The sequence below is a fragment of the Lycium barbarum genome, chromosome 12 (genome assembly GCF_019175385.1).
Source record: "Lycium barbarum isolate Lr01 chromosome 12, ASM1917538v2, whole genome shotgun sequence".
In the NCBI taxonomy this organism is placed as follows: Eukaryota; Viridiplantae; Streptophyta; class Magnoliopsida; order Solanales; family Solanaceae; genus Lycium; species Lycium barbarum.
In genome coordinates, this window is record NC_083348.1 from 12,981,234 (window position 1) to 13,008,122 (window position 26,889).

General features: G+C 38.3%; 1 protein-coding gene across 1 annotated transcript in view; it reads left to right on the forward strand.

Moving 5' to 3' along the window:
* LOC132624129 (uncharacterized) overlaps positions 1 to 16,305 on the forward strand; it is a 42,582-nt gene extending 26,277 nt beyond the window's left edge. Inside the window, exon 2 of the mRNA XM_060338954.1 lies at positions 16,250 to 16,305. Within this exon, the coding sequence (XP_060194937.1) occupies positions 16,250 to 16,305 (56 nt within the window). The remainder of the gene's footprint in view (positions 1 to 16,249) is intronic.
* The last annotated feature ends 10,584 nt before the right edge of the window (positions 16,306 to 26,889 follow it).

The window sequence follows — 26,889 nt, forward strand, 5'->3', positions numbered from 1 at the left end:
CAACAATCACTAACTCTACATATGCTTCGCTAACCAAAGTTTAACCATAAGGTAACAAGAATCATCAATAGGACTCAACAATATAGAATAGACTGAATCATGTGATACTCACACTATCATTCACAACCAATGAGACAACCAATAAGAACAACGAGACAATAATCACACATAACAGTACCAACCTAGGACTATCCAACCCGACTTCATGTCCGGAGACCTAGGCATGCTTTCTCCGTCACTTTCTATTGCACAAACATGAAATCCTAATTGAAGTCTAACTCAAGGAAGTTGTAACCTACATCGAAGCCGAGCAGGTGCCACAAACATCCATTTGGTCTTCATCTTCCATTTTCGAACAGGAAGCCAAGACAAAAGGGTCTTTTCCAAGCATCCATGTGATTTGCTCTGAAAATGCCCCAAATGGCGGCTTAGATGAAGAGTTGGGAGAAAAATAAGATCAAATCCTGAAATGAGATTTAAATATTGGGTCTGGCCAGTGTTGGCCGCTGTGGCTGACTTATGGCTCGCGACAGCGAGTACCGCTGTGGCTGTAAATACGCCACAATAGCGGACTCAAGTGGATAGGGCTCGTCTGCTGTAGCAGAGGTGAGGTCCACTGGGGCAGAACTCCAATGCTCGACTAGCCCTCTATAGCGAGCCCAACATCGCTAGGGCGGACCTGCTGCAGTGGTGCTCCAACCCGCTGTAGCGATGTATTTGGTTCCAGTGGCCCCACACGATTTTAAACTCTTTTTGACTCAACTATGGATCAACTTAAATAGAAAAATCCACCGCACAACTAACTGGTACAACTGATCAAATTAGTTTTAGGACACAAATTGTGGAAAGTTCGGTAACAGCCAAACGGGTCGTTACAAGCATCGTTTTAACAGTAGAAGTAGTGAATTGTGTCTTTCTAAGTTCATGATTTAAGGTGTGGCTTTACTTGATCGTTAGTATGGTAATTAAGTGTATCGATTAAGTCTTGTTCAACATAATTCAGATATGTCGCTAAATCAGTCGTTTGAAATAGTTGGCAAAGGAGTTCTTTAGTTCTCTCCTGAATATGTTTGCATACTGAGTGATCTCGAAAGTGTGTAGAATATAAGGATATTTGTTGTACAATGACTTGCTTGGCTGTATTTTTTAAGATCACTAAAGATCGGTCTGCTACGCTTAAGTTGTTAACATTAAAACTCAGTCACACCTTACCTTTGGGGAATCGTTAAACTCTTTCTTTATCACATAGTCATTAGTTTTTTTAACTGCTAAACATGTAATCATGTCATCTCTCCATCCTTGGTTTCCTTTTCCTTCTCTACGATTGTTTAATTTAAAATGGTTGCTTCTAAATGGATTCACATGCTTAATAAAAATGGTTCCCAAGATGCTGGATGTTGATTCAAAAGTTCCGGACCAGTTATTAAATGGTTTTGAAATCTCTGTTATTCTATGTCCTTATCAATTATATTCCAGTTTTTTTTTTTTTTTTTTTTCCCTCCCATTTAGGAGGATTTATAGTGTTTCCACACTTCCCCTCCACTGTGACTCGAACCCAGGACCTACCGGTCGTGGGTGGAGGTGCTTAACCACTGAGTCATCCCTCACTTGTCATTATATTCCAGTTCCCTTTATATGAAAACTAGTAAATTAGTTCGTACTTCGCGCGATTATAAAACTCTTATTAAATTTATGAAATATTTTTTTAATATCCGAATAATAATAAATTTAAATCTTTTTTAGTCCTCAAATTCAAATGGATTAGATTTTATGTTCTAAAGCATTTTATTATTGTTACTCAATTTTATTCCTTATTTTTAACAATTTCGGGTTTTTAATCTTCCAAAAATAATTGAATTTTATATAATAATATAATCTACACAGGTGGAACATCATTTAAACATAGTGGTGAGACATCATTTAAACATAGTTATACTTTCTTCATTTTACATTACATGTTTTAATCTCTATATGTTGATATGCATATAAATTTAAATATAGTTTTCCTTTCTTCATCTAATATATTAAGTATCTATCTAACTTCTATTATCTACCTTTCAAGAGTTACATTTTGTTTCTTTCTCCTTTTTAAAAATTTTCGAAAAGAAAAAAGGCATCAGCAACAATGTCTACTACAAAAATAATAAGCAAAGGAGAGAATATTTACCGTTTCTTCTTCTTGTTTCACCGGAACATCACATTCTTTATAACCAACAACTTCACTCTAAAGCTACACTTTTTCATCCTCAAAATTATCAAAATACTACTAAAATTTCATTAAATCTAAAAAAAGATTGCTCATTTCTTTTAAAATATTTTCCTATGAATTCAACACACGATATCGTCGAAAAAAAGGAGAGAGAATTTAAAATAGAACGGAATTTTCAAGCTTCAATTTCATTGAGAATCATTTTGATAATTGAGAAATTTATCATTTACTAATTTATTTTCATTGAAAAAATGTAAAATTATTTGGTAAAGCTAATTGTAAAATAACTTACTGTTGTTGATATATTTTCCAACCTTAGCAGTTAATAGCTAAGAAACAAAAGCATGCTTACACTATCTATAAATATACATGATAGAGGATTGAGAACAGGGGCGGATGCAGTAAGAGGCCAGGGTGTTCACCCGAACACCCTGGACAAAAATTACAGTGTATATTTAGGGTAAATTTTCTGTGTTCATGTACATATATTAACTTTTGAACACCCTGAACATATATTACAGTGTATATTTAGGTCCAGTTATTTTTCCGAACACCCTGAGCGAAAATCCTGGATCCGCCACTGATTGAGAAGTACAAATTGTTTTAAAAAAATATTTGATGTCTAAAACTCTAGTACCTAAAAAAATCCGTTTTTGATTCAAGAAAGTTCATACCCTCAAAATTGAAAAGAAAGAGAATATAATAATCTGCCAAAAATAATAGTATTATAAACTCACCAAAAAAATAAAATAAAGGAATATTGCATCCACATATAAAACCATTACTCACCTTTGTTCAATCTGCAAAAAATCACAGCCATTTATAAAAGTTAACAGTGTAATGTTGTAGAAATTAAATAAAAAAAAAAACAGAAATAGAGTGATACAAACGAACTCACCCGGCGTAAATAAGAATGACAAACTCGTATGTTGATAAGAATGACAAACTCGTATGTTGATTTGTTGAAGAGAAGTAATAATGGTATGTAATTATATAGCTAAAAGAAACTGTAACTTCAAAGTACCCATTTACGGGACATTTAATAGCTTTTTGAATGGTTGTGAAGGAAAATGATCGTGGGCTGAGTCACAGTAATGCAAAGGTTATTTAGGCTTAGTGCTATATTTATTGTATGAGACATTTATTAATCCATATGTTAGTAGATGAAATGAACCAAAAAATACAATTAAAATTGAGAAAAATGTCAAAAAAAAGGAGAAAAAGATAAATGCAAATGCTAGTTAGAGAGGTGTCACATCACTTTATCTATGCCTAGTTTTATATTATATATAGATTAGCTCACAGTTACCGTTAGCTTGGTTTAATCAAAGCGGATAATTATGTTTAATTAATGTTCAGATCAGTTTCCATTTAATCTCTTTATTTTTTATTTAAAAAAATCTCGTTCATAATGAGCAGTGACTCTAAATCCTTTTCTATTCTTTTTCTTGTTTAAAATGGCTTTATGTGTTTGTGTTCAAGTATTTGAGATGCTGAATTTCTAACCAGTTCTTTGTTCACCTTGCTCACGACTAGTAAACCTCCTTGTAATTAAGTGTTCGATTGTTTCAACTTGGTTTTATCCTCTTCTTTATTCTTACTGATCTATGTTATTTTTTCTACATGATATACCTATGGAGTCCCAACGCACTGCCTCCTATTCTGAGTCGGGCCTGTTACATAGGCCCGACCTAAATCCTCTCATTTCTTGAGTCCGAACAGCAGCAGTAGCAGCCCCGCAAATCCAGTAGCAGCAGCCGCCTTGGAATAGCAGAAAAAATCTTGAGCGGAAGTCCAAGAGAAATTTAGGACAGGGCAATTTTTTACTCTCTTGGGCTAAGCCTGAGTATGCATAGCCGTGGTTGGACCTGAGGCCCAATCCTTTCTCTCAAACTCTGTTTTGCTTGTGGCTTTTCTTTTGAATATACGTTTTTGTGCTAACATGTTTTAATGACTTGGATGATTAACCCCAGCGGAGAGATGCATACGTTTTCGTTATTTTACTTTATCTTTTGTTTAAGTTTGAGCAAGTGTCATCTGTTCAAATTGATCGGTATTAAATAAACGGATTCCCGTTAATGCTTTTTGGAAGATTAAATAGCCTTAAGTTTTGAAGGTTAAAATCAGTTGCTTACAGCCTTTAAAAAATCAGAATATAAAAGATAATTGTTATTTCAAAATTAAGTAGTAACAATTTTCGGATCTTAGTTTTGCCTTTAAAGAATAATTTTACCTCACATCAAGTTGTGATTTGTCTTTCAACTGTAAATCGAGCAAATCCTAAAGAGTAACTCAAAGATTTTCTAAAGATTTAAAGACCTTCTGTTTCTTTGTTTTAAGTTATTAAACAGAAGCCTAAATAATTGTATTTACCTAGTTCGGAAGTTGAATTTATTCATAATCCAACCCCGGATGAATATAATTCAAGGCTGAGTTACTAGGAATAATTAACGCTTGAATTATTTCACATAGTGGAAATGATATAAACGGTTAAATATCAAGTAATCTTTCATCACTTCTTTCCCAACTATTTCTATCAAATGTTTTATTTAAGTTAATGAAGTTCTTTAAACTCTCCCATTTTTTAGCCAAACATGTTTGAATCCGTCGGTACCGCATTTGCGGATTTCCCGAGGTAATTAATACCTTCCCCAAGAAATCATTAGAATCCTTACCCTCTCTTTGGTACTAAATTAAAGGTCTTTTCGTAAAATAACCTTTTCAAAATGATTTCCTAATTCCGTAAAAATTAGGTGGCAACTTTGTGTTCAAACAAAGAGCCAAATTATTAGTACGCTTTTATACGCAAGCTTAAAAGTGGATAGTAATAGTGGTTGTGACATTCTCAACTTCTTCTTCATCTTTATTTGGTGGTGGTGCTACCCATCTTTGGCAAACGACTACTTGCATTTGATCAAGCGATACTAATGCATAGTCTAAAGCTGCTAATGCATCAGCTTTTTCATTTTCCTTTCTATGAACATGTTAAATACTCACCTCTCCAAGTCAACCTGTCAAATTTTTAGCGTAGTTGCGATAGGTAGCAATTTGGGCTTCTTGATCTCATAACTACCCAAAACTTAGATGACCAACTTGGAATCACCAAAAACATGTAGTTGCAATTGTTTCATATCAACCACCATTTCAAGCCCAAGTATGAGTGCTTGATATTCAGCAACATTATTGGAATAATGTTGTGTTAAAGTGAAGGAATATGGCAAGTGTTAGACCCCGTATTTTATACGTCGAGTTATTCGCGAAGGAATCGACGTGAGATAGAAACCTCGGATTTTTAATTTCTAAACTAGAACTAATCGGTTATAAATTTTACTTAGTATAAGAATGTTGTTGGAAATTAGGAACTACTTAATTGTGGTGTTAAGTAAAAATTAGTGGCAACAATGAGCCAATATGAACATTAACATGCCATGTCCAAAAGATGACTCAAAGTCATCTAAAATAAGGCTATTATGGAAGACATACAAATATGCATTTAAATGTGGATTCATCCACAACATTTTCATCATATTGTGGACAACTAAATTGGAAGAAAAATACATGTGAATTTCGGCCAAGGTGGCTAAAAAAGAAGACATCCATGTGAGGCATGCATTTGAATATGGAAGGCATCTATTACTTTATAAAAGCATGCATTATTTTATGAAGACACACATGTTAGGAAGAATCCTTGCACACTTAAATATTTACATTCATCTTTGTATGATTGCAATGGACAAAGGTTAGTGTATGAATCATCCACTACACATGCAATTGTCTTGTAAACAATTAAATGGAAAGAAGAAGAAAGGGAACAAAGGGGAAGTTCAGCCGAAAGTTAGAGGAAAAAAATTGAAATATTGTGTAAAGTTAATTGAGTGCTCAATGTCATGAGTGGAGCATGTGTTGTGTCCAACTTGTAGGCATCATAATTTAACCAAATAATGACTAAGGAATCAGCCATTACATTCATTTTCAACTTCACAACAAAGAAAGAAAACCTAGAGGGAGAGAGGGGAGAGCTCACGGCCAAAGGGCTGATTTTGGAGCTCCTTGTGTGTTGATCAAAAAAATATCTTTTCAAGCATTTCAACCCTTTAGAAGGTCCCTAGAAACGTGAAGATAGTCTTTGGAGCAACAAGAACCATTATCATTTCAATTCACAAACTCTAGCCAAGTTGAAAAGTCGGATTGTCAAGGTAAGATCTAACTTTCTTTTACATGTGTTAAGGGTGATGTAGATGTGTGAATATAAGTTTCATGCATGAAATGATGTGTGTTGATGTTGGAACATGATAGTAGACATGAACTTATATATGTTGATGTTGAAGTATGGTTGTAACTTGATGAACATGAATTGCATGCATAAGATCATGAATGTTGGTGTTGGAATGTTGATGTGGCCGTAGGGACTGTTTTAGTGGCCATGGTGGACTGATTTTCTTTAGTAATTATGGATGATGCTATCATAGATTGCATGGTAAAAATAATGAAAGGAATTGGAAGGTTAAAGGTAAAGTTGTGTTAGTATGAAAATAATTGAATCCATGATTTTATGTGTGTGATGTTGAAGCATGGTTAAGCCATGTAGTGGATTGTTTTGTGTGGAAGTTAGTGAACTGATTTTACTTGATATTTTGATTGTTATTGTCATGAATTTTATGATGGAAATAAAGGTGTTTAATGGTTGGAGTTGGAACTAAAGTCGTTTGTGAGTTGTTGTAAGGATTATAGAGATGACGATGTAGCTTAGTTGCGTATGAATTGATGATGTAGTTGTCATGTGATTGCTGGTCATAACTTACTGAAATTATATGAAAAGAAGACATGAAATAATTTGTAAGAATCATATGTGGTTTGCTTAGTATGTTCGTAAACGTTTGCAAGAATTCCGAACATTGTTATGTTGTCGGTTAGGGACTGTTTTGGACATGTTGTTGGTTAGGGACTGTTTTGGACGTGTTGTTTTGGCTAAGTTGGAAAAAATAATTATAGTTAAGAATATACATCATGTTGTCATATTGGTTGGGATGTTATAGAATCGTTTCGACGAAATGTTATGACTATAGACTAACAAGAATAAATTGGACGTGTCATAATCGCATGTAGACTATTATTGGGTGTTGTAATGTACGGACTGTTTTGACACATTATTGTGGTTCTTATTGAGCTTGAAAGATTAATGATAATTAAGGTTATGCATTATGTTGTATGTTGGATGGGCTGTTATAAAGTTGTTACATGCAAACGTTAAGGCTACAAACTATTACGAATAACTTGAGAATGTAATAGCCGTATGTGAATCGCGATTGAATGTTGTGAATGCGGACTGTTTGGAATGTTATGTGGGATGTACGGATTGGTATTGAACGTATAATTATTGATGTGGGATTGGTTGTATGTAGTTGGTTTGACTACAAGAGAAAACGTCATCTAAACATCTAGAAAGGAGTTACTAACGTTAGAATACGTTTTAAATCTTCCCGTAGCTTAACCGTAGTTGTTGGCGTCTTAATATAGGTTGAAGTATTATTGGGCAGCGTATACATATTGTGTGACAAATAAGCGCTAAAGGTATGTGAAGCTAACCCTTCTTTCTTTTTGGCATGATCGTTGTGAAATGAATATACGACATATATACGATTCCAAAGGAAATTCCTATTCCTAGAGCCACTAGGATGGCTATTGACCTTGATTCACATAATTTATGTTTTTCTTCATATATATTGATATGTACACATGATTTTAAAGTTCCATTTTGATATAATCCACAGGGACATCCAAAAGGTAAATGATATGACTGTTATTGAAATTGCGAACGATGATTCGCATTGACTATTCTATTGAGTCCTTAAAAACGTTTTTAATTGCATATGGTTCTCACTACTCTACTCGTGCATACCTCGATATATCTTTCACCGAGTCCCGGGCCGGGTATGTTATCGTGCACATCTTCACTGCATTGTTCACCGAGTCCCTCACTAAAGGGCCGGGTACGGTATATATGTATATGATGATATGACGATATGATGATATAATGATATGATGACATGTTATGGCGGCCAGGAGGGCATATGCTGATCTTATTCACCGAGTCCCTCATTAAAGGGCCGGGTACGATATATGAATATGCATATGATATATGATATTGACAAATATTATTATGTTACAAAGGCAAGTGTTTTGGTATTCTAGATATTGTACACGTTTACTGTACTCCATATTCCAGTTATGATCCTTTTACTGTATTTCAGTCTTTATATGCTCAGTACATATTCCGTACTGACCCCCTTTCTTCGGGGGGCTGCATTTCATGCCCGCAGGTACAGATACACGCTTTGGTGAACCGCCGGTTTAAGACTTCCCTTCTGCTATCTTGGAAAGTTCCGTTGTTCCGGAGCCCAGACTTTGGTATATATCCTTCTTGATCTAAATATATGCATATGTTGTTTAAGGGTACGACGGGGCCCTGTTCCGTCATATTTTATTGTTGAAACTCTTAGAGGTCTGTGGACATGTGTGTGGGTCGTGTTCAGACGTGATCAGTTGTGTGTGTATTATCAGTATGTGTGTTCTATCGTTATAGCAGCCTCGCCGGCTTGCAGATATTATCATGTTGTGGTAGCAGCCTTGTCGGCTTGCCTTTTTATGAATAATTATGCGACAGTCCTGAGACCAAGGTTTGGTCGTTATAAGTTTCCATATGGTGTTTATTGTGAACGGAACATGTAGCTAACGGATGTGTATACGAGTGCCCAGTTCGGGTACTTAGTCGCGGCCTACGGGGTTGGGTCGTGACAGAAAGACTTCCCCACAAGAAGTGACAAACACTACTCCAGTACCAACTCCTCCACAATGTGCAGCGCTATCAAAGTACATCTTCCAAGAAGGCTGAATTATCTACAAGCGTTGTATCTTCATCAGGTAGTGATGTGCCGTGAAATTATGGCACATTCGATGCTTTTTGGCTATAAGTTTTACTTGTTTTTGAGCAAGTCTTGGCCTTTTTGATGTGTTTGCGACATGTTGCAAATGTTTAACGTATTTCGGGAGCAAGTCGTGGAAATAGAGTAAAAAGATATTCAAAGAAAGAAAATTAACTGAAGCCTGATTTATACGGAGGAACATACGGACCATAGAATATTCACGGTCCGTAATGCCATCGTGGATGCTTAACAGAAAGGGCTCAGACATGAAGTGGAAGTCCAGGCAGAAGTACAGACCGCATAATATTTACGGTCCGTAAATCTCACCGTAGGTTGGTTCCAGAAGAGTCCTAAAGAAAAGAGGATTTACGAACTGTATAATATTTACGGTTTGTAAAAGTGGATCGTACTTTTGACAACTAGAGAAGATTTTACGGAGAACTGTCACTAATTCTACGGACCGTATAAAATGTATGGTCCGTACATTGGTCCGTCGGGGGAAAATTTTGTCAATCTTATTTTGCCCAACTTTGACTCTTATAAATAGCTTGTTTAGGTTTCTTGTACAGACACTTACTACAGAACTCAGTTTTATTTTCCTTAGCATTAGTTACTCATAGTTTTGAAGTCTTTTGGGAGATTACAAACAATTGCAATTAATTTCTCTTCAATTCCAAGCAATCAATTGTAAGAATTATGATTCCCATTATTTCTTATTGTTCTTCTTCCTCTATGAGTAGCTAATTTCCCTTACTAGGGTTGTGAACCCAATTAATGGGTGTTTTGTGATTGGGTTTGTGATCGATATACACATAATGGACTATTAGGGTTTATTTATTCTTCACTCTTCATTCATAATTAATGGTTGCAAACAGTGATTAAAGCCATAAACCTTGATTTATTTGGGAGAATAATGAGGGTTGGTAAGAATAAATAACAAGGACTCAAAGCTTTAAACTTTGTTTAATAAATTCACTTAGAATTAAGAAGAATTTACTTGGCATGATTAATCGTTATTCATAGTTACTTTCTTATATTTGGGAAAATCATAGAAAGAGATAATCTTTATTTATTGGGAAATAGTAGAGATTCATACAGAGATTAAGTGCATTCATATAATGATCCATTAGAAGCATATCAAAGATCAATACCCATGATCATACTCTCTATCTAACGGGGAAACAACCTTAGTTTCTTTTACCATAAATTTCCACCAAAGCAAGCAGATAGCAATTAGTCATAGAAAATCCAACTATTACCAAAATCATCGGATTAAGACTTTAGACCTAAACTTACCATCCTACGACTTTAGTAACCTTTTCACACCATATTCCCTTTGGGATTCGACCCCAACCTTGTTGGGTTACTATATTTGACAACGTTTGCGTTATACTATTAATAGGTGTAATTTGAGCGTATCAAATTTTGGCACCATTGCCGGGGAATACAGTTTTGAAATTATTAAATAGTGTTTGCTTTGATTGAAGTCTTTTGCTTATTCCATCACACCTTGTTTTCTACTCTGTGTAATCCAGGTGAACATGAATCAGAATCAGCAAAATCAACATGCTGGTAACCAGGGGAGTCGGTTGAACAATCAGGCTAATGAATCAGATGATGAGAATATTTTCGCTGATCTTGTTCCGGAGGAGGTCTATGCATCTGCTATTGTTCAGCTTTGAGTTGCAGCTGCTAGCGTGAAAATTGACTCCTCTCTATACCCATTGTTGAAGCTTGAGGGATACTTTCGAATCTTTACCGAGAATGACCCTCAACGTCATTTGCAGAATTTTATGGCTGTGTGTGCTAATCACATCCAGAATAACATCCCACAAGATGCTATTCGGTTGAGGTTAATCAAATATTCCTTAACTGGAGAGGCAAGAACATGATTTTCGAAGCTGCCCCGAAATTCGATTACTTCATGGGCAGAGATGGTGACTGCTTTTCTCACAAAATAGTACCCCCCTAGCAAGAAGGCTGAAATTCGTGACAAGATCTATGAATTTAAGCAGCGACCGGGGGAACAACTATATGAATCCTGGGAGAGATTCAAGGAGTATTTACAGAAGAGTCTGAATCATGGTTTTTCGGATCACATATTAATGGAGAAGTTCTACCGAGGGTTAGATCCAGTGACGCAGTCAGTTGCTAATAATGCAGCTGATGGTTGTTTCATGAACAAATCTTATCGACGAGTGACCAACATACTTAACAAGCTGACGACTCATAATCAGGCTTGGCACTCAAACAATGCTGATGTGGTAGCATATGGTAGTGCTATGATCCAGAATATAGCAAAGGAGAATCAAGATACCCAGCAAACATTGGCAGAACTTGCAACAAATATTTCCTTGCTAACAAAGAAGTTTGATGAATCCCAGATCAAGACGGTAAATATTTGTGAGGATGATACAGTTTTGCCAAAAGGGATGTACCATACTCAAGATGGTCTGTTCCATGATGGACCCCCTATACAGGTTGAAGATGGTAACTCTCAAGGGGGTTACCAAAGACAGAACTACTAAGGTGGTTATCAGAATCAGAATTAATGAAGACCTCAGCAAGGTCAAGGTGCTTATAACAACTCTGGAAACTACAACAATAATTATGGTGGTGCGAACCAAGGGAGTTACAACAACAATAACAATTTTGGGAACAAGAGTTCCAATCCTTATATACCACCGAAAGGGCAGTCAACAGAGAAAAGTAGTTCGAAGGTTGAATCAATGCTTGAGAAGATTCTGGCCAATCAGTTTAAGTCTGAGAGGATTTTATCTGGGCTGACAGAGACAGTGGGTTCCCATACAGCGGCTATTCAGAAGCTTGAGTCACAGATGAGAGATATTTCTAGAGAGCAACACCCTCCTAAAAAGGAAGGACTTCCGAGTGACACTATTCCAAATCCAAAGAATGCGGGAGGCGGTGTAAACCGTGTGTTTGCCATCACTTCTAGGAGTGGTAAAATACTCCAAGGGGCTGATCAGAAAGTGGTTGATCTTGAGCCGATAGATAAGGAGGATGAGGTGCAGTCTGAAGCACCCATTATTGTTGATGAGAATCCTGCTGACAAGAAGGTGGCTGATATTCCAGAGATAGTGAAGGATGCTGATAAAATGAGCAAGCAGACTGTGAAAGGGGCTCTTCTCCCCTTGACTCAACTTTTCAAGTCTAAACCTCCCTTTCCTCAGAGGTTGGTAAAGAAGAAGGAAGATGCTAAGTTTGAGAAGTTTTATGATCAGTTGAAGCAGTTATCTCTAAATTTTCCCTTCTTGGAAGCTATCAAGGAGATGCCCGGTTTTGCTAAATATTTGAAGGACCTGCTGACCAAGAAGAAAATGGTTCAACATGAAACCGTAAGTTTGACTCACACTGTGAGTTCCATCATCTTAATTACTACTGTTCAGAAAAAGGGAGATCCTGGGGCGTTCACCATTCCTTGTTCTATTGGGCACCATGATTTTGCTCATGCATTGTCTAATAATGGGGCGAGTATTAATTTGATACCCCTTGCTATATACAAACAATCAGGTTTGGGGATGCCAAGGCCGACTACTATGAGGTTACAAATGGCTGATAGGTCTATCAAAAGACCTATTGGGGTGGTTGATGATGTACTTGTGCGGGTTGGTGATTTTATGTTGCCCGCTGATTTTGTGATTCTTGATTGTGCTGTTGATCGGGACATTCCTATTATTCTGGGGAGACCTTTCCTTGCTACAGGGAGAACTCTGATGGATTCAGAAAAAAATGAAATCAAGTTCTGAGTCAACGATGAAGGAGTTACTTTTCAGGCTAGCAAGGGAATGAAGTTACCAAGTGCTTACGAGAGTATTTCGGTAATTGATTCGTTTGATGTTGTTGATGAAGCAGTGGAGTTCAAGATAGAAGAAGAAAGTTTGGGGGAAGCTCTAGCTGATATTCTTGTGAACTTTGATGTTGAGGACATGGAAGGTTATGTGGAGACAGTTAATTCACTTGTTGGGTTGGGTTCATATTCTTACAGCCCAAAGAAGCTAAATCTTGATCTGGAAAATAGAACAACTCCTCCAACGAACCCTTCGATTATTGAGCCACCTAAGTTGGAGGTTAAGCAACTCCCATCACATCTGAAGTATGAGTTCCTTGGTCCGGACAATACATTACCGGTGATTGTTTCAGCCCTACTGATTGAGGAGTAGATTCTACATCTTTTGGAGGTGTTGTGGGAATATAGGCGTGCTACTGGTTGGACCATAGCACACATTCGAGGTATTCCATCCGGGATCTATGAGCACAAAATCCAGTTGGAGGAGGATAGCAAACCGAGTGTAGACAATCAAAGGCGACTGAACGAGAATATGCAAGAGGTTTTCAAGAAAGAGATCATCAAATGGTTAGATGCGGGAGTAGTTTACCCAATTGCTGATAGTAAATGGGTGAGCCCAGTCCAATGTGTTCCTAAGAAGGGCGGCATCACTGTTGTGCCGAATGCAAAGAATGAGTTGATCCCAACTAGAACTATCACCGGATGGAGAGTTTGCATGAACTATCGCAAGCTCAACACAGCAACATGCAAGGACCATTTCCCTATGCCTTTCATTGATCAAATGCTTGATAGACTAGCGGGGCGTTCCTACTATTGCCTCCTTGATGGGTATTCGGACTACAACCAGATCAGCATTGCTTTAGAAGATTAGGAGAAGACTACTTTTACTTGTCCTAATGGGACGTTTGCATTTAGCCGGATGCCGTTTGGTTTGTGTAATGCACCAGCCACTTTTCAGGGGTGCATGATGTCAATATTCTCTGACATAGTAGAGGACTTCTTGGAAGTATTCATGGATGACTTCTCTGTTGTAGGTGATTCGTTCGAAGATTGTCTTGGCCATCTAGGCCAAGTCCTGAAAAGATGTGAGGAAACGAATCTCGTGCTAAATTGGGAGAAGTGCCATTTTATGGTGAAGGAAGGGATCGTCCTTGGTCACAAAATCTCTGAAAAGGGGATTGAGGTCGATCAAGCGAAAATTAATGTAATTGCAAAACTTCCTCCACCTATCTCAGTCAAGGGTGTTCAAAGTTTCTTGGGATATGCTGGGTTTTACAGGCGCTTCATCAAAGATTTCTCCAAGATTACTAACCCGATGTGCAAGCTTCTTGAAAAAGAGGCTAAGTTTGTGTTTGATAATAAGTGTCGGAAGGCGTTTGAGGAGTTAAAAGAGTGTCTCACTACTGCTCCTATTATTGTTGCTCCTGATTGGTCCTTGCCCTTTGAACTGATGTGTGATGCTAGTGGTTTCGCGATAGGTGCTGTGCTTGGGCAGAGGCACAATGAAATTATGCACCCGATCTATTATGCAAGCAGAACACTGAATGTTGCCCAGATGAATTACACAGTGACGGAGAAAGAACTGCTTGCCATTGTGTTTGCTTTTGAGAAATTTCGGGCCTACTTGTTGGGGTCCAAAGTCGTGGTATACACTGATCATGCAACACTGAGATACCTTATGGAAAAGAAGGAAGCAAAGCCGCGACTGATCCGATGGGTACTACTGCTGCAAGATTTTGATTTTGAGGTGAAAGATCGCAAGGGCACTGAGAACCAGGTTGCTGACTATCTATCTCGGCTTGAAGAGGCTGGGAGACCTTCTAATGAGCTAGACATAGATGATGCTTTTCCGGATGAGAGGGTGTTGGATGTGTCAATGGAGGTAGCACCGTGGTATGCCGACATTGCCAATTATTTGGTAACAGGCATAGTTCCAGAAGATATCAAAGCTTACCAAAAGAAAAATTTCTTGCGGGATTCTCGGCAATATTACTGGGACGAGCCTTATTTGTTCAGAACATGCGCTGACAACATCATTCGGTGTTGTGTTCCTGAAAGTGAAGTGATGGTGATTCTAAAAGCATGCCACGACTCTCCTGTTAGGGGTTATCATAGTGGTAACCAGACTGTGGCAAAGGTACTTGAATGCGGTTATTACTGGCCGACTATCTTTCATGATGCTAATCTATGTATGCGGTCTTTCTATCAATGTCAGAGGCAAGAGAATATAGGCAGAAGGCAAGAGATGCCTATGAATTTTGTTATGGAGGTAGAAGTGTTCGACGTCTGGGGGATTGACTTTATGGGACCCTTTATGAGTTCAGGTGGCATGAAATACATCTTGGTTGCTATGGATTATGTGTCAAAATGGGTGGAAGCGGTGGTTTTACCCAATAACGAGAACAAGAGTGTCATGGGGTTCCTCAAGAAGAACATATTTACTCGCATTGGTACTCCGAGGGCTAAAATCAGCGATGGTCGATCCCACTTTTGTAATAGAGCTTTCGCGGGATTAATGGAGAAATATGGTGTAAAACATATGGTGGCAACACCTTATCATCCTCAGACAAGTGGGCAGGTTGAAGTATCCAATAAGGAGTTCAAGAGTATTCTAGCAAAAACAGTAAATGCAAATAGAACTGATTGGGCCCGCAAGCTCGATGATGCTCTATGGGTATACCGGACTGCTTTCAAGAATCCGATTGGGACTTCACCCTTCAAGCATGTGTTCGGAAAAGCTTGTCACTTGCCGGTTGAACTTGAGCACAAGGCTATGTGGGCACTGTAGAAATTGAATATGGATTGGGAGGAAGCAACCAAGCTCAGGTTTTTTCAACTAAATGAGATGGATGAGTTTTGGTACCAAGCATATGAGAGTGCAGCACTATATAAAGAAAGGATGAAGCAATACCATGATAAGAAGATCCTGAAGCGAGAGTACTACAAGGGTGATCCTGTTTTGCTGTTTAACTCTCGGTTGAAGTTGCTACCTAGTAAGCTAAAATCGAGGTGGTCTAGTCCGTTTGAGGTGGTAGGTGTTTCACCCCATGGAGCGATTGAGTTAAAGTCCGGAGATGGAATTCGGATATTTAAGGTGAATGGGCAGAGATTGAAGCACTATCACGGGATGGTTTCGGAGGATAGGATTGTTGACCGATACCGGTTGAAGCACCTCGGAACGAACAATGATCTGGTGTACGTAGATAAGGAGTGAATGGTTACCACCGTCGTGCCGCGACATTAAATCAAGCGCTTCTTGGGAGGCAACCCAAGTGTAATGTTTATTTTTCTTTCTGTTTTTGTTTGCAGCATATAGGGTAATGTTTGTTTTGGTGCAGGATGCAAAAGATAGACACTGGAGATGATCTACGCCAGAATCTACGGTCCGTATGAAATGTACGGTCAGTAGATAGAAGCGTAGATTGAAGAAGAAAAAAGATGCTTCTCTGTTAATGATCTACGCCAGAATCTACGGTCCGTATAAAATATACGGTCCGTAGATGGAAGCGTAGAACATGAGTCAGGTAAAAGCTCTTTTTTTCCTTGATTTATGCCATAGCATACGGACCGTATAATTTATACGGACCGTATGTTTAAGCGTGAACCGAGGATTGTCAGATCAATTTACCGTCGCAGATCTACGGACAGATCTACGACCCGTGAAATTTTTATTGTCATAGATTAAGAGTGTAAAGGTCCAGGTAAGTTTAAGTGAAAAAAAAACGCATAGGGTATAAAGAATAAACGACGCGGTTATTTTTGCTTCAACTTCAAATCAACCATCATCCGTTTCTCTCCTTTTCAAATTCAAACACCCAAAATTCACTCCCCATACATAATCACATCCCTAAATTTGCTCCCTATAATCCCTCCATTACCAAACCACATCCCTAAAAACACTCTCCACACATGATCAACAAACCCACCGCCAGTATACCCAAGAACAAAACCCTCATCACTCGAAACAGTTGAAGCAAGAAGTAAAAGGCGTTTTTTTTGCATTATTTCTTTCCCACTAATATTCTTCAGTGAAGTTAATCATCTCCGTCCCTATCCGGTTTGTTAATGCTCTCATACCCTAGTTATGATCTCATGTTTGTTTCCTAAATACCCTTAATGGGTGATTTTTGGGATTCTTATTATTGGGGATATAGAACTTGAAATTAGATAGGGCGGGGATTTGGTTGTGTTGTGCTGAACATTAGACTCATGGGAAATGAGAAATCGCAAACCCCATTGGGTCGGTGGGCATTTCGAGTGTTTATGTCTTAATTGATATAACAATTCGTTATCCCCACCAAATGTCCGATAAAATGCTTGAATGAGAAAAAAGAGTAGATTGGGGTAAAGTCTGAGTAACCCCGACATGATACGAGCAAAATAACAGGAATCCATGTCTAAGAACAAGTTTTGAATGCATAGGGTCACGGAGAAGCTTGGTAACTGATTACAGAGAAAAGTATATATACGGACAAATTTACGGACCGTAAATTTGTGTCGTATATATACCATGTTTAGTGAGTCTCTTTGTTCCTATTTTACGACATAACTTACGGACCGTATAAATTTTACGGCCCGTAACTTGTGTCGTAAAACATTTGCCTCAGTTCCTAAATTTCTTGTCCCAAAGTTACGAAGAGTATGAAGAGTTCTACGGATTGTAGAAATTATACGGACCGTATAACTCTATCGTAAAATCTCCATGAACAAGCATGTCATTCTGTCACAAATCTACGGTCTATTTTACGGACCGTATGTTAATCCCGGCCCGTATAAAAAAATAAATTTAGCAACCTTGTCTACATGTTCATTATTATAAATACTAATATGTAGTCCACAGGTATGGCTAAAACAAGAGGTCGTGTCCAGGGCACAGGACAGGGCCGAGGGCGAGGCCGAACCCAAGTCAAAACTAGGCTCCGTGATGAAGACCAGGCTCCTGTCGCACGAAACACAAGGTCGCGAAGAGCAACCCAAACTCCGGCAAATCCCCCGTTTGATAAGGGGACCAGCAGTGATGGGGAGCACTCGTCAAGCTCTCCTGATATGTTTAGTCGAGAGGAGGCGACAAATGCGCCGGAAGAGTCTGATGCTGAAGAGGCGGCGCGCCTAAATGAGAACAGAATGAAGGAGAGGTCTGAAAATGCTTTTAGGTTCTCGGTCCTAGGCTCGAAAGAAATATATGATAAAGGGATAGAGCCAAAGGAAGAAGGACAGGGTTTTCGTCAGAATATCTATTAGGAGAGGCGGATCAGTTTTGAAGGGTTGGAACACTTCCCAACCATACAGGCTATCATTGATCACCATGGATGGGGATTCCTTAGCCAGCCACTCGGCACATATGTACCATCTATTGTGAGAAAGTTCTACTCCAACTATGCGGCGGAGATAAACAACAGGTACAAGCCATCCCAACTAGAAAGGACAGTGGTACGCCTCCAAAAGGTGACTATTAGAGGTATAAGGATTGATTTCTCCAGCAGGGCAATAAACCGATTCTACTTCGGGGACAACTATGAACCGCCGGCAAACACTGATGCGTTATACTATAGATTGGCGGGGAACAGGAATGACCAGATGAAAGAAGTACCGTGGGTGGCTTCGGTGATTGCCAGAGGGAATCCAGTTTGGCGCACAAATTCTAGCGCACTGATAAAAAAGAAAGATCTTTTAGTTGAGGCACAATTCTGGTGGAGTGTCCTAATGCACAGACTACAACCAACTCAGACAGATAGTCAGCTCACTATAAGCCAGGCGATTTTAGTGGCTTCCATCATGTCTCGATATGCTGTTGATATAGGGAAATTGATAGCCGATGAGGTTCGAATGCGGGCAACTCAGCCTGGCCTTTCGTTGGTTTTCCCATGCTTGATTACGACCCTTTGTCTGAAGCCTGACATCCAGAAGTTTTCTTATTGGGACCATAAGTTTGAGGCAAAACATATCTACAGTTTGATAAAGAGCAAAGATAGAGAGGTTAAGGATAGGTTGGCAGCAGCCCGAGCCGATGTAACAGCCCCAGAATTTGTGCAATATGAATCTGATTAGAATGAGGATGAGGGCACGACATTGGAGGAGACCACAGAGGGTTTTGAGGCCGCCGCCACGACAGTACCAGCTCCTACAGCGGTTTCAGAGTCATCGTCGGGCCCCACCGCATCCGCAGCCCCTGAGGTTTCCACTGAGCCGGTCCCCACGACTGCCTCACCTGCTACCAGAGTCACCTCCACATCTACAACACTTCCTGAATGTATAATGATTCTATTTAACAAACAGAACTTCCATGACTCATATGTAAAGGAAGACAGAGCTGATCGACAGATCACTAGCCTATTAGGGGAGTTGGAGCAAGTTATAGCACGGGCAGTTCGGAAGGAGATGGAACCGCTACAGGAGTCCCTTACCCGGTCACACCGTCAAATTCACTCCAGAATTGATGGTATTGAGAGGCGAGTACTTGATTTGGAGAAGGTATCATCGTCAGCAGACTTGAAAGCAGTGAAGAAAGATGTTACACATCTGAAGGACGACGTCCTTGCATTTCAGGTAAATGAGGGGGGAGTGTTTGAAAATCCCCCTCAATCAGCTATGCCGATTGACTTGGCATCTTTGGTGCTAGTGGTACGATTTTCTAGAAAGGAGTCCTCAGCCCAAGATAGAGGCAAGAGGCCGAGATCAGTGGAAGAAAATGAAGGGGTCGACATAGTGGAGTTAGAAGAGCGCCAGCTGAGGCATGCCACACGGCGGTCTGTGGTTGATTTCCACTACACAGAGGCATCGAGCAGTTTGGATCCCCCTGTTGAGCAGACAGTACCTAACATTAAGGTACCAGAGGAGGTCGAGACTTCTGTCCCACCAGCGGACCCACTTTCGCAGACTCAGACCGAGCCTCCCAGCAGCATAGTTGACCCAGCACCCACTGATACTGATGCAGTGGAGGCTCAGTAGGAGGAGCATCGCACATAGTGTGCCTCAGGTAGTCCTATCCCTTGTCTTCTTTATGCTTACGCTGGTGCACTGAGGGCAGTGCATGATTCTTTAGTTGGGGGGTGGGACTATTTGACAGTAGTATAGTGTAAATATGTGTTTAAGAACCCCCTCGGCTTTTCTTTGCCAGAGTTCTTTTCCTGAGAGGGGGGGGGGGGTTATTTTGTTGAAACTGGCATGTTTAGGATGTTGCGTAGGTTGAGTAGAGTAATTTTGACTTATTTGGTGTTACTCTGATGGCATGTTTTTATGGTTTGTGCGAAAGCTTGGACCCCTCGAAAATTTCAAAAATGCATACTAAGAATAAGTTATTGGTTGACATGATTGATTCTTTATATGACGTTACAATTGTTGGGGTATTTTGTGTGATGAATGACTGCTTAGGAGGACACAATTGTAAAAGTAATTGTCCTTATGTCAATGTGTGTGTGAGCTACTAGTTTGGTTCTGTTTATGCATATATAATCCAGAACTTGCCCGGTTGGTTGTGTTTGAAATCCGAAAGTTAGTTTGGTTGTGAGATGATCTTAGGCTTTCTTTGTGTAAATAGTCATTTTTCCTAAATAAGCCTTACCAAAAGTTGAAAGTATCCCTAGTTTCCCTTTTTTGAGCCTTTTGACCTTTTTCTTGGCTAGCCAAGTGTGAAACCTTACCCATTGTGAAATTAATCCATCTTCGCACCCGTTCCGTCCTTGATGCTACTAGATAGGTAAGGCAAAATTCCTAAGTTGGGGGTGAATTAAATGTGGAGTAAATGTTAAAAATATAAGTTTGGGGGTGGTGGAGTTTGCTAGTAGAGATTCGATGTGGTAGTTGCTTATAAAAAAATAAAAATAAAAAGAGAGAAAAGCATAGAAAAAATCAGAAAATTGTAACACAAAAAAAAAATATAAGTTAGTGGGAATAAAATCACATCGAGGTCGAAAATTTGAAAGGGAATAAAGGGGTTGGAAAGAAAAGAGGTGAAGTAAGGTGAAAACATGTTGTAGTAGGGTGAGTCACGAATATCCAAAAAGTATCCTACCCGTCCCTAAGCCTAAGTCCTAATGTGATCACAACCGAACGAGCCTAGGATGAAAACATAGAAAATAAGGGCAAGCCTATGGTATTTGCATGTGTAGATAAGAATTCTTTGTGAGTGTGAGTGTTTTTTCTCTTCTCCTTCGTCTTAGTCCCATTCTTGTTGTATATAAGTGTGTTGGGACATTCTTTGGTCTATGTGAGGGCATAAGGATGAAAATTGAGCAAAATAAAGTGACCGCCTAAAGTAGCGTTTGTGTGCATCATAATATATTCGATAATGTAATGTCATGCATTGAAGCTTCATTGTTAGTCATAACGTTCTTGGGTTGTGCATATGGTTTAAAATAGAAAAATGGGGTGGTCCTTGAAAGAAAAATGCGCATGCCAGGAGTTCAGAGTCAAAACCAATGTAGACATCAGCACTCTGCGATATCTAAGTGGTAAATTGAGTCATTGTGTTGTGCGACTTACTTGAGGACAAGCAAAGACTTTAAGTTGGAGGTGTTGATGTGCCGTGAAATTATGACACATTCGATGATTTTGGCTATAAGTTTTACTTATTTTTGAGCAAGTCTTGGTCTTTTTGATGTGTTTGCGACATGTTACAGATGTTTAACATATTTCGGGAGCAAGTCGTGGAAATGGAGTAAAAAGATGTTCAAAGAAAGAAAATTAACTGAAGCCTAATTTATACGGAGGAACATACGGACCGTAGAATATTCACGGTTCGTAAATGCCATCGTGGATGCTTAACAGAAAGGGCTCAGACATGAAGTGGAAGTCCAGGCAGAAGTACGGAAAATATAATATTTACGGTCTGTAAATCTCACCGTAGGTTGGTTCCAGAAGAGTCTTAAAGAAAAGAGGATTTACGGGCAAGTTATATGGACTGTATAATATTTACGGTCCGTAAAATTAGATCGTACTTCTGACAACTGGAGAATATTTTACGGAAAACTCTCACTAATTCTATGGACCGTATAAAATGTACGGTCCGTACATTGGTCCGTCGGGGGAAAATTTTGTCAATCTTATTTTGCATGACTTTGACTCTTATAAATACCTTATTTGGGTTTCTTGTACAGACACTTACTACAGAACTCAGTTTTATTTTCCTTAGCATTAGTTACTCATAGTTTTGAAGTCTTTTGGGAGATTACAAACAATTGCAGTTAATTTCTCTTCAATTCCAAGCAATCAATTGTAAGCATTATGATTCCCATTATTTCTTATTGTTCTTCTTCCTCTATGAGTAGCTAATTTCCCTTACTAGGGTTGTGAACCCAATTGATGGGTATTTTGTGATTGGGTTTGTGATCGATATACACATAACGGACTATTAGGGTTTATTTATTCTTCATTCCTCATTCTTCATTCATAATTAATGGTTGCAAACATTGATTAAAGCCATAAACCTTGATTTATTTGGGAGAATAATTAGGGTTGGTAAGAATAAATAACAAGGACTCAAAGCTTTAAACTTTGTTTAATAAATTCACTTAGGAATAAGAAGAATTTACTTGGCATGATTAATCGTTCTTCATAGTTACTTTCTTATATTTGGGAAAATCATAGAAAGAGATAATCTTTATTTATTGGGAAATAGTAGAGATTCATATAGAGATTAAGTGCATTCATATAATGATCCCTAAGAAGTATATCAAGATCAATACCCATGATCATGCACTCTATCTAACGGGGACACAACCTTAGTTTCTTTTACCATAAATTTCCACTAAAGCAAGTAGATAGCAATTAGTCATAGAAAAACCAACTATTACCAAAATCACCGGATTACGACTTTAGACCGAAACTTAGCATCCTACGACTTTAGTAACCTTTTCACACCATATTCCCTGTGGGATTCGACCCCAACCTTGTTGGGATACTATATTTGACAACGTCCGCGTTATACCATTAATAGGTGTAATTTGAGCGTATCAAGTAGCTTGTCGGATAACTCCCAATCATCTGGAATTGGATGGTCAACCAAGAAGTCTCCTAGCAATTGTTCTTTTACTGCCTTTTGAGAGATATACACGATTTCAAATTACTGAAATTGGAGGTATCACCTTGCTAACTGATCTCTTAGGATAGGTTTGGACATGACAAACTTGGTAGGATTTTCTTTCGAGACCAGCCGCACAACATGAGCTTGGGACTAATGCTTCATCTTCTAAATTGAGAATACCAGCACCAAACATAATTTCTCGATAGGAGAATACTTCATCTCATTTTGTGTCATCATCCTACTCTAGTAATAAAGGGTATTTTCTTTCCCTTCATTGTTTTCTTGGGCTAGAAATGCTCCTACTGACCTTTTTGTGCCGCAATATTATCAATGGTTTTCCAGGTATGGGAGCTACAAGTACTGGAGGCTTGATCAAATAAGAATTGATGCTCTCAAAAGAATTTGTGTAGGCTTGGTCCCATTCAAAAGGAACATCTTTCTTCATAAGATGACTGAATGGTATACATCTTTCTTCAGAAGATGACTGAATGGTATACATCTTCCAGCTAGATTTGAATTGAACCTCCTAAGGTATGCCAACTTGCCTTGCTAGCTTTTTAACTCACGGATATCTTTAGGCTCAAGCATCTTCAAGATAGCATCAACCTTAGCTTAATTAGTTGTGATCCCTCGCTGTCAGACGATAAAGCCGAGGAACTTGCCAGAATAAACTCTAAGCACACTTCAAAGGATTTATTTTGAGTTGGTATATTGTAAGCCATTAGAACACCATTCTCAAATCTTGCAAGTGGCCATCTCTCTTCCTTGACTTCACCACTAAGTCATCAACATATCACTCGACATTTTTATGTACAATGTCATCAAAGATGTTCTGCGTGACTCGTTGATAATCAGCACCAACATTCTTTTAACCGAAAGGCATCACCTTGTAGCAATATATACCTTTAGGAGTGCGGAAGGCAGTAAGTTCCGCATCCTTTGGTGTCATGCGAATCTGATTGTACCCAGACGAACCATCCATAAAGGACATTCCCTCATATCTTGTTGTGGCATGAATCATAAGCTTAGGGATTGGAAGAGGAAATTCATCCTTAGGGAATTCATTGTTAAGATCTCTAAAGTCAACACAAACTCGAATTTGGCCATTCTTCTTTCTTACAGGTACGATGCTTGAAATCTATTTAGGATACTTGACTTCATGAATGAAACCTGCCTCAATGAGCTTGTTGACTTTGATTTCAACCAACGAAACTTGTTCAGATCTAAAGCAACGTTGAGCTTGCTTAATGGGATGAGAACCTCGTTATACGACAAGACGATGAACTAAAACTTTGGGATCTAATCCTAGCATCTCATTGTAACTCGAAGCAAAAACATCTCTAAACTCCATACAACTCAACATATTTGTTTGCTTCATTAACATTTGGTAATGCACACCTATGTGGGCCTTGGGTCATACCAGTTCCAAGATTGACTTCCTTTAGTGCATCAACAAAAGTCTTTACCCCTTCCTCATACTCAGGCAGTGCATCTTCAATATCTTCATCTTTTTAGGGATCACCATCATTGAAAGATATGTGATGGCATGTATGAATGTTAACAAACGTTTCCTCAACTCTTTCATGAAGTGTGGCGACTTACTCGTCCCAGATTATGATGCGATATGATGATCCTACACTTTCTTCATCTTCATCGCGCTCGTTAGTATGGACTACAGTATGCATTTTTGCTTTGAGGACCTCTCCAGATGACACTACAAGTTTTGTTTCTCGCCTCATTCTAAAAGGAACCAAACTCGGGCAATCCTCGAAAATGTTTTTCTTTTGAGCATAAATAAGTGCTTTCATCCTTCTATTAATCCCTTGGAGCTTGTGTTTTTTCTTTAATGGTCCCAATCTATCAAACACTGAAGTCCTTGGAGTTGGGTTGTTAAGCCAATCAAACATAAAAAGCCATTTATTAGACATCATAGACTCGTCTTTAGTGGTAATGTAGTTGCTTCTTGTCCTTCCTATAGAAATGCGAATTGGTGAGGGTTTTTGTAACCCAAACCTTCACGCGATTGTTTGACAGCATACCCTTTCGCTATCATAATCTTCTGAGTAGGGTTTAGACCATGATTTCCCTTTCCAACAACTTCCGGCGGGAGTTTCCCTAATTTAGAAGGTTCATTGGGATTGTATCCAGCTTTCGCCAATAACTTATAGGCGTTTGGGTCAAAACCCTCATCTGTGCGCTTTTCAAGTAGTGCATGTGAATTATGGCGAGATGATTTGGCAAATCCTTTCTCTTGTTTTGAAGATGATTTGATCGCATCAATTTTCTTTATAGGAAAGGTCAACCCACCAAACACATCATCCTGCAACTTAGAAGATTGGCCTTCAACATTCTTTGACTTTGGAACATAGTGAAGAAGATGTTGACACCTAATTTTTGACCTCCAATAATTTATTTAATTATTCAAAGTTCTTGAATCATAAATAGAGTAAAATGTACATTTTACAAGCCAAAAATGTTTTTTACAAAACTGTGTTAATGACATTTTGCCATTTCATATAGCAAAATATCATCAAATATATTAGCATATATCATCTTGTATATTTTGTATATCTTAAGAGTTTCAAACATGTTTATCAAAATTTTAATTAAAAAATAGTGGAAAAAAATTAGTTAATTATTTTTTTAAAACAATTAATGGCTAATTGATAAATATTTTACTCTGTTAAATCAAGAAATTTGGTTAATTGAATAGATAATCAATTACGTCTCAAATTTATGGTTTATTTGGCTATAATTGCAATTTATCTCCAAAATTGATTAAGATTGGTTTCTGTTAATCGCATGAGCCAATTGTGGTCATATTTGAAATAGCCAATTGCTTGCTATGTGTTAATTGAGGCTATATTTGAAATAAAAAATTTGTCTTATGCATTGGTCATGTTTAAGAAAATGGTTAATTAGTTTTTATATTTAATATGGCTATCATTGAAATGATAATTAGTTTTCACACTTTAAAAGTGGCTATAACTAAAACGGTTAATTAGTTTTCCCGCATTTTAACTTGGTTATTTGTTAATTTAATTAATAGCACGTTTTGCCCCCTTTATACACACACACACACACACACACACACACACACATATATATATATATATATATATATATATATATATATATATATACGCATATACATGTATATACACATGTATACGCGTGTATATGCATGCGTCTGGGCTTTATCGTTTCTTTTCCCATTTCTAAAATGACCAAGTTCAGTCTAAATGGACCAGACCCAACCCAACCTCCTTATTTCAACCAAACATATACACGATACACACAAACATACCTTAAAGGTCTTGTATGTTGTGGAAACAAGGGTTTTCGTCGCAAACCCTAGTGCCACACTCGTTTTTCTTCTCTTTCCTTTGTCACCATTGCCATTTGTGGCAAAAAGTCAAGTGTAAAATACTTTTTGCAGACCTGACTTAGTTGATTGAGGCAAACATTTCTCCACCATAACACAAACAAATGAGGTAAAAACCTTATCCCTTTTTGCTTTTCTGCAATTGTACAACCAAACGAGTCTCATTGCTAATTTGAATGCCCGATTTTGATTGGTTGTTGAGGTTTAGGCGGGACTCAAGATGAATCCCTTGCAAACTTCACTTGTCCCACATCGAAAACTAGGACAAAAGGTTTCAGATTTAGGGTTCTATATAAAGAACCCCATATCTCACTTTATTCATAGATTGGTTAATACAGACATAAAAGTCTCGATTCGAGCAAAAACCTGTATTTGAGGTTTTAGTAGGGTGACCGACCAAGAATTGAACAGTCACTAATCTTCTCAGATTTTTAGGTTTTAAAAGTTTTTCTCTTTGTTTCTTTGTTTGTGCTTGAGTTTTGGTGCTAAGGAGCTCAAAGGATCTCCAATTTCAATTCTCGACAAGAGGCTGCTCAAAGAAGA